The sequence below is a fragment of the Berghia stephanieae genome, chromosome 2 (genome assembly GCF_034508935.2).
Source record: "Berghia stephanieae isolate SIO BIC M18660-M18661 chromosome 2, UCSD_Bste_1.3, whole genome shotgun sequence".
Classification (NCBI taxonomy): Eukaryota; Metazoa; Mollusca; class Gastropoda; order Nudibranchia; family Aeolidiidae; genus Berghia; species Berghia stephanieae.
In genome coordinates, this window is record NC_088361.1 from 21,230,913 (window position 1) to 21,243,412 (window position 12,500).

At 34.3% G+C, this 12,500-nt stretch overlaps 1 protein-coding gene across 3 annotated transcripts in view; it reads left to right on the top strand.

The window, feature by feature from the left end:
- Positions 1–12,500, top strand: part of LOC144964470 (sodium channel protein 1 brain-like) — a 75,471-nt gene that overhangs the window by 58,679 nt on the left and 4,292 nt on the right. For all 3 annotated transcript variants that reach the window (XM_078898813.1, XM_078898814.1, XM_078898815.1), the window contains 6 exons: positions 648–770; positions 1,402–1,668; positions 1,933–1,986; positions 3,128–3,265; positions 5,013–5,123; positions 5,743–6,013. In XM_078898813.1, coding sequence (XP_078754939.1) covers positions 648–770; positions 1,402–1,668; positions 1,933–1,986; positions 3,128–3,265; positions 5,013–5,123; positions 5,743–6,013 — 964 coding nt within the window. The remainder of the gene's footprint in view (positions 1–647; positions 771–1,401; positions 1,669–1,932; positions 1,987–3,127; positions 3,266–5,012; positions 5,124–5,742; positions 6,014–12,500) is intronic.

The following is a 12,500-nucleotide window of genomic DNA, read 5'->3' on the forward strand; positions in this document are numbered from 1 at the left end:
CCGAATGGCTCTGAAGTACTACTTTTTTTATGGACAAACGAGAAAGAGCCTCGAAAGTAACTGATATAGGTGATGTCCATATTACTTGGGTCTGAAAAGATCTCTATCCGAATCCCCAGCATAATTTCTATGTATTGCTTAGCATATGAGACGTGTAGTATTAGAAGTAGTAGTAGTAGTAGTAGTAGTAGTAGTAGTAGTAGTAGTAGTAGTAGTAGTAGTAGTAGTAGTAGTAGTAGTAGTAGTAGTAGTAGTAGTAGTAGTAGTAGTAGTAGTAGTAGTAGTAGTAGTAGTAGTAGTAGTAGTAGTATGGCTACACCTCCAAATTCATTTCTTTAACCCAGCTTCGGAAGTCTTTCTCCGCCCTAAGAACTGTTTCATAGCCACCTTCAAGTTTAGTTACTGGGCAGTGGAGGACGATGTGATTGCTGGTCTCTGGAACTGCCTGACATTTCTGGCAGGCATCACTGTTCCCAAGTTTCCATCTGCACATATTTGATGCAGTTCTGCCAAGAGGCGATTTGAGGAACCCCAGTATTTCCTGGCATTGTGGAATGCAGGCATTCTTTTAGTGGGATCTTTTATTATGTTTTATGAGTTTTATGTGACCTAATTGTTTTAACGGTTTGTACATCTTTCGCTCACAGATATCCATTCTGAGTTTGATTGGTGATTCCATTGGTCTCAGCAACATTACAGCATTCAGGTCCCTCCGAACTCTACGAGCCCTGCGCCCGCTAAGAGCCATTTCTAGATGGCAAGGTATGAAGGTACGTACACATTAAGATTCAATGTTTTTGATAACAAAGTATGAAGGTACGTACACAGTAAGATTCGATGTCTCAGGTCACAGAAATTACATAGAATTAACATAGAAGTTCAAGGACTTATATTTAACCCTAACAACGCCCGTTAACCATTGTTTAACTTGAGTGTGATATCGCGTAACATAGCGTAATATCCACTAAACGTGCCCCTGGCGCTTTACTTGGAGTCCCAAGTCAACAGCAATACTAAAATTACGAGGCATTAGCTTTATTTGAATAACTTCAGTTGTAATTCTTTTTAAAGTACACGCACTTTTTCGTCTTTGAGTGCCTTTGAATTCATATTTTGTCCCAATGGCCTCACTGAGTTTGGAAACTCGTCTGGAATGTAAAAACACAAACGTCCTTGAATCGAATATTATTTTGCTTTTTTCGAAACGACATAATATAGAAGTCATTTTCTCCAATCGTGACAAATCTAAAATAATTGTTTGTTTGTTTGTTTGTTTTTTCACGGGGGGGGGGGGTTGCTTATTGTATGCTTGTGTGTGTGTGTATGTATGTGTGTGTGTTTGTTTGTTTTGTTATGTTTCCTTAAGGTTTTAATTTGTTTGTTATTCTTTTTTTCTAACAGATTGTAGTCAATGCCTTGATGAATGCAATCCCCGCCATCATGAATGTGTTCTTAGTCTGCATGGTGTTCTGGCTGATATTCAGCATCATGGGAGTTCAGTTTTTTGCTGGAAAGTTCTTTAAATGCAAGAATTCGACAACAGGAGAAGTGTTCACGGCGACCGTAGTGCCTAACAAAGCGGCCTGCTTGAATATCAACATGACGTGGGAGAACTCCCATGTGACTTTTGACAATGCTGGGATCGGATTTTTGGCCTTATTCCAAGTGGTAAGTCGGGTCAACTACCAAGTTAGAAATAATTATATTTAAGTAACATAATTAGAATAAAGGGTCATTGTCTTCTTGTAGTGACAACAAGATTGATACATAAGAGTTAAGATGGAAATGCAGTCTTAGATACCATTTAAATCATCTTGAAAAAGGCGGGGGGGGGGGGGGGGGGCTTTAAACTTTAAACTGCGATTTTTCTCGTTGGATATTATAAAAATCTAACCATGTCTGTGGCGGTTTTTTCTCTCCTTTTTTTCCCAGGCAACTTTTGAAGGTTGGATGGAAGTGATGTCTGATGCAGTGGATAGCACCGATGTAAGTACCAATAATACTTTTTATGTCTGATTATTTTTCTTTCCTTTGGGGAAGGGTGAGGGAGAGGGGGGGCGATTCTTTCGGTTGAGTTGTTGCTTTGTTTACCCCTTATTTGTTTTCAATGCCTTTTCAGTATTATTGGCAAAGACGAGAGATATGGAATTCCAGGTTCGCTTTGCCAACAATATAGAAGAAACACAAAATGAGGAGGAGGGGTGTGGAGGCGGGGAAGAATACGGATTCAACTGATTTTCTAGGAAATATATCATCTACTTCCAAAGAAATCCAGCTAAACAAATTATGTATAGAAGAGTCATGGGCAACATAATGCATGATAGATATATATTGAACTTTGAACTATTTATGGCAAGGATGACGAAAAGGCTGGGAGCTATATGATTAAAACACAGTATGGTGTGTGTTTTGCGCATATGAACCAATGGACACTAGTTGGCGCAAGTTCAATATTAGATGTTCCAAAATACAGTTTTAGTGTTAGAGTAAGAGCTGATGAGTTGGAAGGAAAGCTAAGTGACGCTGAGTATTTCCAACTTTGATTCATTATCGTGATATCATTATCATCATTATTTTTATTATTTGTTGTTTTATTTTATCGATTTAATATTGTACCGACGATGATATTAACTTGAATGTCTCGATGACTAAAACCTTCCTTCTCTTCTCGTGCAGCTATGTGGTCTTGTAGTATGACGCTTTCAGGTCGGCAGAAGGCCCTGGGTTCGAGCCTCGCTCGGCGCATAGTTCAGTCCTTGAAAAAGGCTCTTTACTCACATTCTCTCACCTGGCCATTATCAGCGTTATCTCTGTTCGAAACAGGCGTCATGTCCCGTCCTAAATGTTGAATGTTGTTTTTGGCCAGGGACCCCTTGTAAAGCGCTTTAAGCACTTTTAGTGGATATTGCTCTATATAAACGCTCAATTATTTATTTTTTAATGAGTACCTGGCCGTTTACGGCGTTGTCGTTGTCGGAAATTGTAATATCGCCTAACAGGCATCATGACTGGTTCTACATGTTACGTGTTGCTGTGGGTCAGGATCCCTTTGTAAAAACGTTTTGAGCACGTTTTGTAGAATTGCGCTGTATAAAAGCTCAATTTTTCTCCTTTTTGCGTTTGACAGGTTGATCAACAACCGGAATATGAGAATAATAAATATGCCTATCTCTATTTTGTGGTCTTCATCGTCTTTGGTGCCTTCTTCTCTCTCAACCTCTTCATTGGTGTCATCATCGACAACTTTAACGTCCTCAAGAAAAAGGTAAGTGATGAAATATAAAACATCTTACAATAACGTAAATAGCAATGGCATTCAAACATCAATAGATTTAAATAACCAATGGGGTCCCGATAGCTCAGTTGGTAGAGCACTCGCTTCACACGCAAAGGAGCCAAGATCGATCCCGGGTGCAGTCGAGATTATTTCTGCCACCCCCTTCCCCCCCCCCCCCTTCCACCTGTTCACCCAGCAGTGAATAGGTAGCTCAGTCTATTAGATTTGGCGGAAAGTACTTTGCGATAGCCTAGCGTCCTATCCAAAGGATAGCAAACAATTGCTATTGTCTGTTTCACGCTATAGAAACTGCGATAAACTCCGGCTCCATGGGCCTAATGGTTCGGAAGGAATACTATTTTAAAATAACCCTCATCTTGGCAGAAAGTCTCAATTCAGGGACTTCGCCAGCCGAGGTCCCAAGATTGAAAGTTGTTGCCAAGATGAAGGTCATCTAAATCGATCGATATTTGAAGGAGTTTCCTGGCCAATTTTTTTAATAATAGTTTTTTTTCTAGAGTACGGAAGTTAACTGGTCAATGATCTTTTTACATTTAAATACAAATTAACTGGACAACTGCTTTAAAATCAGTGCTAATTTTTTTTAATTATGGTAAGATCAATCTAACTTTTGTAATCATTATTATAAGTAGTATTAGTAGTAGTAGTAGTAGTAGTAGTAGTAGTAGTAGTAGTAGTAGTAGTAGTAGTAGTAGTAGTAGTAGTAGCTATATCATTGTTATTATTATTATTATTATTATTATTATTATTATTATTATTATATATTATTATTATTATTATTATTATATTATTATTATTATTATTATTATTATTATTTTTATTATTATTATCATGATAATCATTATTATTATTAATTATCGCAGAAATGTTGTTGGATATGAGAAATACGGAAATTTTGTTTTTGATGATAAATCTAATAATAATAATAATAATAATAATAATAATAATAATAATAATAATAATAATAATAATAATAATAATAATAATGATAATGATAATAATAATAATAATAATAATAATAATAATAATAATAATAATAATAATAATAATAATAATAATAATAATAATAATAATAATAATAATAATAATAATAATAATAATGAGAATGAGAAGAAGAAGAAGAAGAAGAAGAAGAAGAAGAAGAAGAAGAAGAAGAAGAAGAAGAAGAAGAAGAAGAAGAAGAAGAAGAAGAAGAAGAAGAAGAAGAAGAAGAAGAAGAACAATAATGAAAATAGCAACAATATAGCAAAGTATTTCTGGCAAAACGTCAAAATCCTGTTGTTGGTGTAAATTTGCTTTGCCTTAGCCGTGAACACTTTCCAGAAAGACCAGCTGTACCAATTTTGCCTCCGACATCTGTAATTGTAACAATGGATAGCACTCTGTCATTTTCATAGGAGCATAACGTAATGGTTGAAATAAGAAATTAATGTTGTAATTATTGACAATTATTGTATTCATTTATTCAGGGACACCGTGGCTCAGCGGTACGGTCTTTGCTTCGTACCCGAAAGGTACCGAGTTCGACTACCCGCCGCGTTGTGTGGCCTTGAGCAAGTCACCTAGCCTTAGCTCACTTTGCGGCGCTGCACTGCGGATGACGCCTGGGTTATTCCAGTCTTCCCTTGGAATAGACCCTAAAGACAAATTTCCCCTTAGGGATGAATAAAGGGAATTTATTTTTTTATTTTTATTTATTATCTCCTCCGTTCAGTATGAAGGCAGCTACCTCGATGCGTTCCTCACACAAAGCCAAAAGAATTACTACAACACATTGAAAAAACTTGGAAAGAAGAAACCTCAAAAGACGATCAAGCGCCCGAAGGTATGTTTAGATGGGTCTTTGATTATTACTGTGGGTGAATATTGCGTATCACATAAACACTTGACAGTTAAAAGTTATTTGCCCGGTTCTTTCATATCGTCCTTTACCTTATTGGGCTTTATATAGCGCAATATCCACTAAATTTGCTCAAAGCGCTTTACAAGGGGTCCCTGGTCAACAGCAACATTTAACATGTAGGACGGGACATGACGCTTGTTAGGCGATATTACAATTTTTTCGGACAAAGACAACGCTGTTAACGGCCAGGTACTCATTTTACATCTGGGTACGGTGAGAGAATGTGAGTAAAGAGCCTTTTCCAAGGACTCAACTATGTGCCGAGCGCGAGGCTCGAACCCAGGACCTTCCGATCCGAAAGCGAGTGTCAAACCACTAGACCACATAGCCGCACCTTATCCCACCATCGTCCCTTCTTCCTCTTTCCCGCTAATAATTGTAAGTCCAATACATTCCTTCTCACGTACTCCCGCTCTCGTCTCTTTACATGTACGAACCATTTAAATCTATCTTCTCTCATCTTTATTGAAACATTCTTCACGTCAGGCAATCCACTAAAAAGTAATAATTCAATTCTCTATCTCACCCTATCTCGTCAAAGAATGAATTCCAGTGTTTCTTCTACAACTTGGCCATGAGCAACAAATTTGAACTGTCCATCGTAGTGCTCATATTTCTCAACATGATCGTGATGGCCATTGAACACTATCGGGAGCCTGACCGAGTGAAACAAGGTCTGGAAATGATGAACATCATATTCACCACCATCTTTATCCTGGAAGCCATTGTCAAGATCATCGGGCTGAGGCATCACTACTTCAGATTCATGTGGAATATATTTGATTTTATTATAGTGATCGTGTCTTTACTAGGTGAGTATCTCTAAATAAATGGTTCATTCATTCATTAATGTCATCTTGTGGATATAGGTTGAAATATTCATGTATTATGATAATGGGTGCTTTTAAAAAAAAAGATATTAGTCATTAATCTACTTTTACATTCATTTTAGATACCAATGGGTACGACATCAATAGATGTAATAGCTGTAAAAGGTGGTGGTGTGAGGGTGGTGATTGTGTGATGGTGATAGTGATGGTGATGATGATGATGTTGGTGGTGGCGGGGGTGGCCGTGAATATTGTTATAACGGTGATTTTTACGATGAAACGATTTTAACTATATCCAATGTGACAATTAAGCACGTGGTCAAAAGTATAGTTAATAAGATGTAAATTTCTATTATTGTTCACTTCGTACGACTTTGGTTTGCAATCAACTGATAATACAGCAGGATTTTCATTTGCAGTAAAATCCTGTCCAATTTCCCAGGTTTTTAAAAAATCCTTATGGGAAGAAAAACGTTAACCAAAACATATATTTCTTGAAATGTTTGTTGGTTTAACAGATTGCATTGTTTGCTCTCTTTTTTCAGATATAATACAACATGAAAAACAATGTTTGCTTATGTTAAAATCTATTTATGTTGAAATTATTAAATTAAGAAATTAAGGAGCAGACATCGGTTTAAAATAAAGAACTGAGCAAGTGTGTATGAAAGGTACCATACAAAGCAAGAAAGAAAAATACAAGAAAAAAACATCCCAAAAAATTAGTCGACCTCGACTGATTTTTTGGGATGGTTTTTTTTCTTGTTTTTTTCTTGCTTGCTTTGTCTGGCACTTTTCATACACACTTGTTCAGTTCTTTATCGTGAAATCTAGTATATATTATTATAATAACCATGGTGAAAATATTTCTCAGTGTTTTTAAATTTTATGTATGACGTACTTTCCGTGATAAAGACTAACTACCCAAATTCATGATTTTCCTTTATTGATGTTACAATTGTAGTTATTCTCGACCGTGCTTATTTCACCACACGTAAGTGTGAAACATTATCAATCAGTTCTTTCATTGAAATTGTTTGGGATTTCGTATATGGATTATGCCAGACGCTTGATACCCCCCCCCCCCCTCCCTCCCCCAACCGTAGCTATCGTTAACATTTAGCCTGACACTAAGAGCGTAGCCATCGTAAAGTTACATCCTGACACTGACCAAAAAATGACGTCAAAATGCCAGTCTTTTGCCACAAAAGAAAACAAATCGTGAGTTGTATTCAATAGTTAAACCAATGGAATCACTTGTTTCCTTGAGCTCTACTAACGACAACTCACTAGATGCAACACAAACCTGAAAAATGACGTCAAACTGCCAGTCCTAGAGGGTTCTAATGTCGGGCCAATGTTAACGACGGCTACACCAAGACGCACTAAGACCCATATTTTGACGTCATATTTGGGTTTGTGGTCCGCCTAGTGAGTTGTCTTTAGTAGTGATCAAGGAAACAAGCGATTCCATTGGTTGGACTGTTGAATACAACTCACGATTTGTATTCTTCTGTGGCCAAAGACGTCTTTTCACGTCATTTGTTGGTCAGTGTCAGGCCATCAGTTTACGAAGGCCAACCCCCCCCCCCCCCCCCCCCCCCCCCCCCCCCCGAGTTTAAGAGTTGTCAGATTGTTTTATTTATGCTTTTGTATTTTTTAAACAGCCCTGCTATTTTCGTGGGCATGCTTATAATATAACTATCAATCCTAATTTCATTGTTTTTATAAAACATATTGAAGCTTATATTCAGACATTTCAAAAGTTTCACGGTCAACTAGAGATAATCAACCAAATATGCACGATAGATATTTTACTTCCTTCTGGCATCTTCCATTGAATTGGTTTGTTCAAGAGAATTTGAGAATTCAATTTTGTTTTTGTTTTTTATATTGTTCTTTTTTAAAATAGTTTGTTTGTTGGGGTGTAAGTTTTTTTCTTTCGGTTTGTTTTTCCTTGTTTGGTTTTATTGATAGAACGAAATTGACGCCTATAAGCTCATTGTAATTGTTTTTAGCCAGCCTTTTTTATGAATAGTTCTCACTAAATAATACAAATTAGACTATAAACGTTTAGGGTTACACATTGTTTTGTGTGTCGATACGTTATAGATAGAACTCGGGTCTTTGTTATTGTTTTTTTGTTTAGGAGTAATTCTCACTAAACTGTATTAACCTGACTAGAAAAGTTCATTGTTCATTGTTTTGTGTGTTTGTCCGTTATACTTCCGGATGGCAATGTTGTGAGCTTCTTAGCCAAGCTCATACTATCTATATCCGGCTGGCGGATGTTTTGAGTTTTCTTACTGAACGCGTAGCGTCAATTATTTTGTCAAATTTATATTTTATCTGTCAGCTGCCAAGTGCTTAATACGCACTGTGGTCACGTGTCTTGGGCTGGACCAGTGCAGTTCCCAGTTATTTGTGTAAAAACATAACATTATATGACTTATATATATATATATATATATATATATATATATATATATATATATATATATATATATATATTATTATTATTATTATTATTATTATTTAAAATATTTACCACAATGTTTGAGACAGTCTACATTAATGTTTCAGGCTTAATTTGCCATCCAAATTAAGCCTGAAACATTAATGTAGACTGTCTCAAACATTGTGGTAAATATTTTAAATAATAATAATTCGCTCCATTACTGCATGTCGAGCACTTTTCGTACCATATTTGTATCAAACACGATTATATATATATATATATAATATATAATATATATATAGAGAGAGAGAGAGAGAGAGAGAGAGAGAGAGAGACAGAGAGAGAGGGAGAGAGAGAGAGAGAGAGAGAGAGAGAGAGAGAGAATCATGTTGGATATAAATATGGTACGAGAAGAGCTCGACATGCAGTAATGGAGCGAATTATTATTTTAATATTTACCACAACATTGTGGTAAATATTAAAATAATATATATATATATATATATATATATATATATAGAGAGAGAGAGAGAGAGAGAGAGAGAGAGAGAGAGAGAGAGAGAGCGGTAAACAAAATTAAATATTTAAAAGTGTTACAATTTATTTCTAGAGCACTGTTCGCCCCCCCCCCCCCCCCCCCTTCTCTCTCTCTCTCTCTCTCTCTCTCTCTCTCTCTCTCTCTCTCTCTCTCTCTCTCTCTCTCTCTCTCTTTCTTTCTTTCTTTCTTTCTCTCTCTCTCTCACACACACACACACTCACTAACTCACTCTGTGTGTGTGTGTGTTTGTGTGTGTGTGTGTATTGTTTGATTTAGCTTGGATAAGCAAATGAACCTTACGGCTAATCATTTACACAGTGGTGTCAATTGAGAAAAAAAAATTAATTAAAACAGACGAAACTGCCAAATACCTTCAAGCATAATGAGAGAGGAAATACATATCTCAATATTATGAAAATGTTGCCGCTTGAAGCTCGGAGGAAAAAAATAACGATAAGTATTGAAATCTAGCTTCAATTTATCAAACGAAGACATATAGTGTGGACGTTTCGGGTTTCCCCTTTATTAAAAAAACACGATGAATGAAACACTAAGGACGAATGTCTTAGTTGAATAAATTGAAGCTTACATTTTAATACGTATCGTTATTTTTTTTATATACATCTCAAGATTATAACATAGAAAAACCAATAGTGTGATTTTAAAATTTGACGAATCAAATGTTCATGATATTTCATTTTAAAATTATAATTTCCAACTTAACTATTCTTGCTTGTGTTTTGTTTTACATACCTTTAGTTTTGTTCTGTATTGCTCTGTTAAAGGGGGGGGGGGGGTAGTTTGTCTTGTTTCATTATAATAGTGAAAATTATGAGTAACTACAAAATGGAACTTAATCTTAAATAATCTTAGAGATTTACTTCAATGCAAATAGAAAGGAGTTGGTCACAGAATGAGGTTTTGTTATACCTCGTACTCTTTTTTTAATTTTTTTTTTTTTTTTATTTTTTTATTTTTTTTTTTTTTTTTGTGTTGTTTTTTGGGGTTTTTTTTCATTTTGTCTTTTGTTTTGTTCGTTTTATTATTATTATTATTATTATTATTATTATTATTATTATTATTATTATTATTATTATTATTATTATTATTATTATTATTATTATTATTATTATTATTATTATCATTATTATTATTATTATTGTTATTATTATTATCATCATTATATAGAAGATAATATGCAGTTTGTCCATTTTAGCAATGTTAACAAGAGTGTGATATTGATAAAACAAGAGTCCATAAAAAAAATATTTATAATAATAATGATAAAAACTTGAGCTTTTGTATAGGGCAATATCCACTAAACGTGCTCAAAGCGCTTTACAAGGGGTTCCCTAGCCAACAGCAACATTAACATGCAGAACGTGACATGACGCCTGTTAGGCGATGTTGCAATTTTCTCGGACAGACAACGCTATTGATGGACAGGTACTCATTCTACAACTGAGTACGGTGAGAGAATGTGAGTAAAGAGCCTTTTCCAAGGACTCAACTATGCGCCGACGAGGCTCGAACTCAGGACTTTCCGATCCGAAAGCGAGTGTCATACCACAAGACCACATAGCCGCACAAAACAGGGTTCAAAAGACATTTATGTTATTACTCTTTCATGATAGAGTTTACCAGATGAGTTTTGTATAGAGAACCAAGAGCAGAATAATAACAATAATAATAATAATAATAATAATAATAATAATAATAATAATAGTAATAATAATATAATAATAATAATAATAATAATAATAATAATAATAATAATAATAATAATAATAAATAATAATAATAATAATAATAATAATAATAATAATAATAATAATAATAATAATAATAATAATAATAATAATAATAATAATAATAATAATAATAATAATAATAATAATAATAATAATAATAATAATAATAATAATAATGTGTTTTTCAAAAAAAGAAATATTTTTAAATAACACTTTATATAATAAAATATGTTGATGTAAAAGCCGATGATAGAAATCAAAATTCTCAATATAATCCTTTTCCTTTTTACAATTACTATTTAATATAGATTATATCAGCCATGAAGAATCGGGTAGGTCTGTTATTTTGAGTTGGGATTTTTTAATATTTCTTTTTAATTTATGAGAATTGAACGCTTTTCAAGTTTGATATCAAATTCAATATTTCATTTCATGGTTATTGATCGTTGTTCAATTCCTCATTTTCTGTCTCTGTTTGAAGACTTGATACTGAAACACGCAGCAGGTATTTCATAAATGGTGGTAATAATTGTGTTTAGAACTAAGGCCGTACCAATCATGTTGACGTGTTAGGAAACTTTAAAAGTCTGCATCTGTTGGCTTGTATATCGATTGGATGGTCGGCGGATCAAACCTCGGAAGTCCCGATTTTCACGATCGGCGGATCAAGAATCTGAAGTCTACATACGAGCTTTGCGCATCGTATTTTATTTAATTTTCGGCGGATCAGACCTATGGTGTCATCAGATGTCTGAACCGTCAAAAGTTTAAATAAAACTCGGTGCGCAAAGCTCGTGTGTAGATTTCAGTTTCTTGATCCGCCGATCGTGAAAATCGGGACTTCAGAGATTTGATCCGCCGGCCATCGATTAAAATAAAAATTACGCCCTTCCACCAGGGCATCATTAGATACCGTCGTCTTGTCATTCCATGAACGAATTATATAGATAATCCATCAAACAAGCTGTCTGATGTCACCATGAAACACCCAGGTTGTCCAAAGTTTGTATATTAAAGACAGTTTTAATACACTCCAATTTCTGGATGAGGAAGAGCGATTTTAATAAATGCTATCATTGCAAAATCAGATTTCTGACAAAATTAGATCTCAACAAATGCAGACTTTTGAGCAGTTTTTTTGTAAATACTCAATACAATACAAATGTGCCTATAAAAAATGCATGACGCTGGTGCTCTATTTAATTGATGTTAAAAGTGAAAACTTGTAAATTTATGTGAATATATTTCAATATATTATGAACTGTCCGGAGTATTAATTGTTCTATAATAATTGTAATAATCGATATCATCATCATCATCATCATCATCATCATCATCATCATCATCATCATCATCATCATCATCATCATCATCTTAATCATCACCATTGTCATCATCTTCACCATCATCAACATTATGATTATTATTATTATTATTATTATTATTATTATTATTATTATTATTATTATTATTATTATTATTATTATTATTATTATTATTATTGTTATTATCATCATCATCATCATCATCATCACCATCATCATCATCATCATCATCATCATCATCATTAACATCATCATCATTGGGGCTATCATTACTATTATGATAATAGTAGTCGTACTATTGTCATCACCAAAAGTAGTAACAGCAATGTTGCCATTGTTATCTTATTATCACTTTTATTATCTATCTATATATCTATATATCTTTCTTTCTTTCATT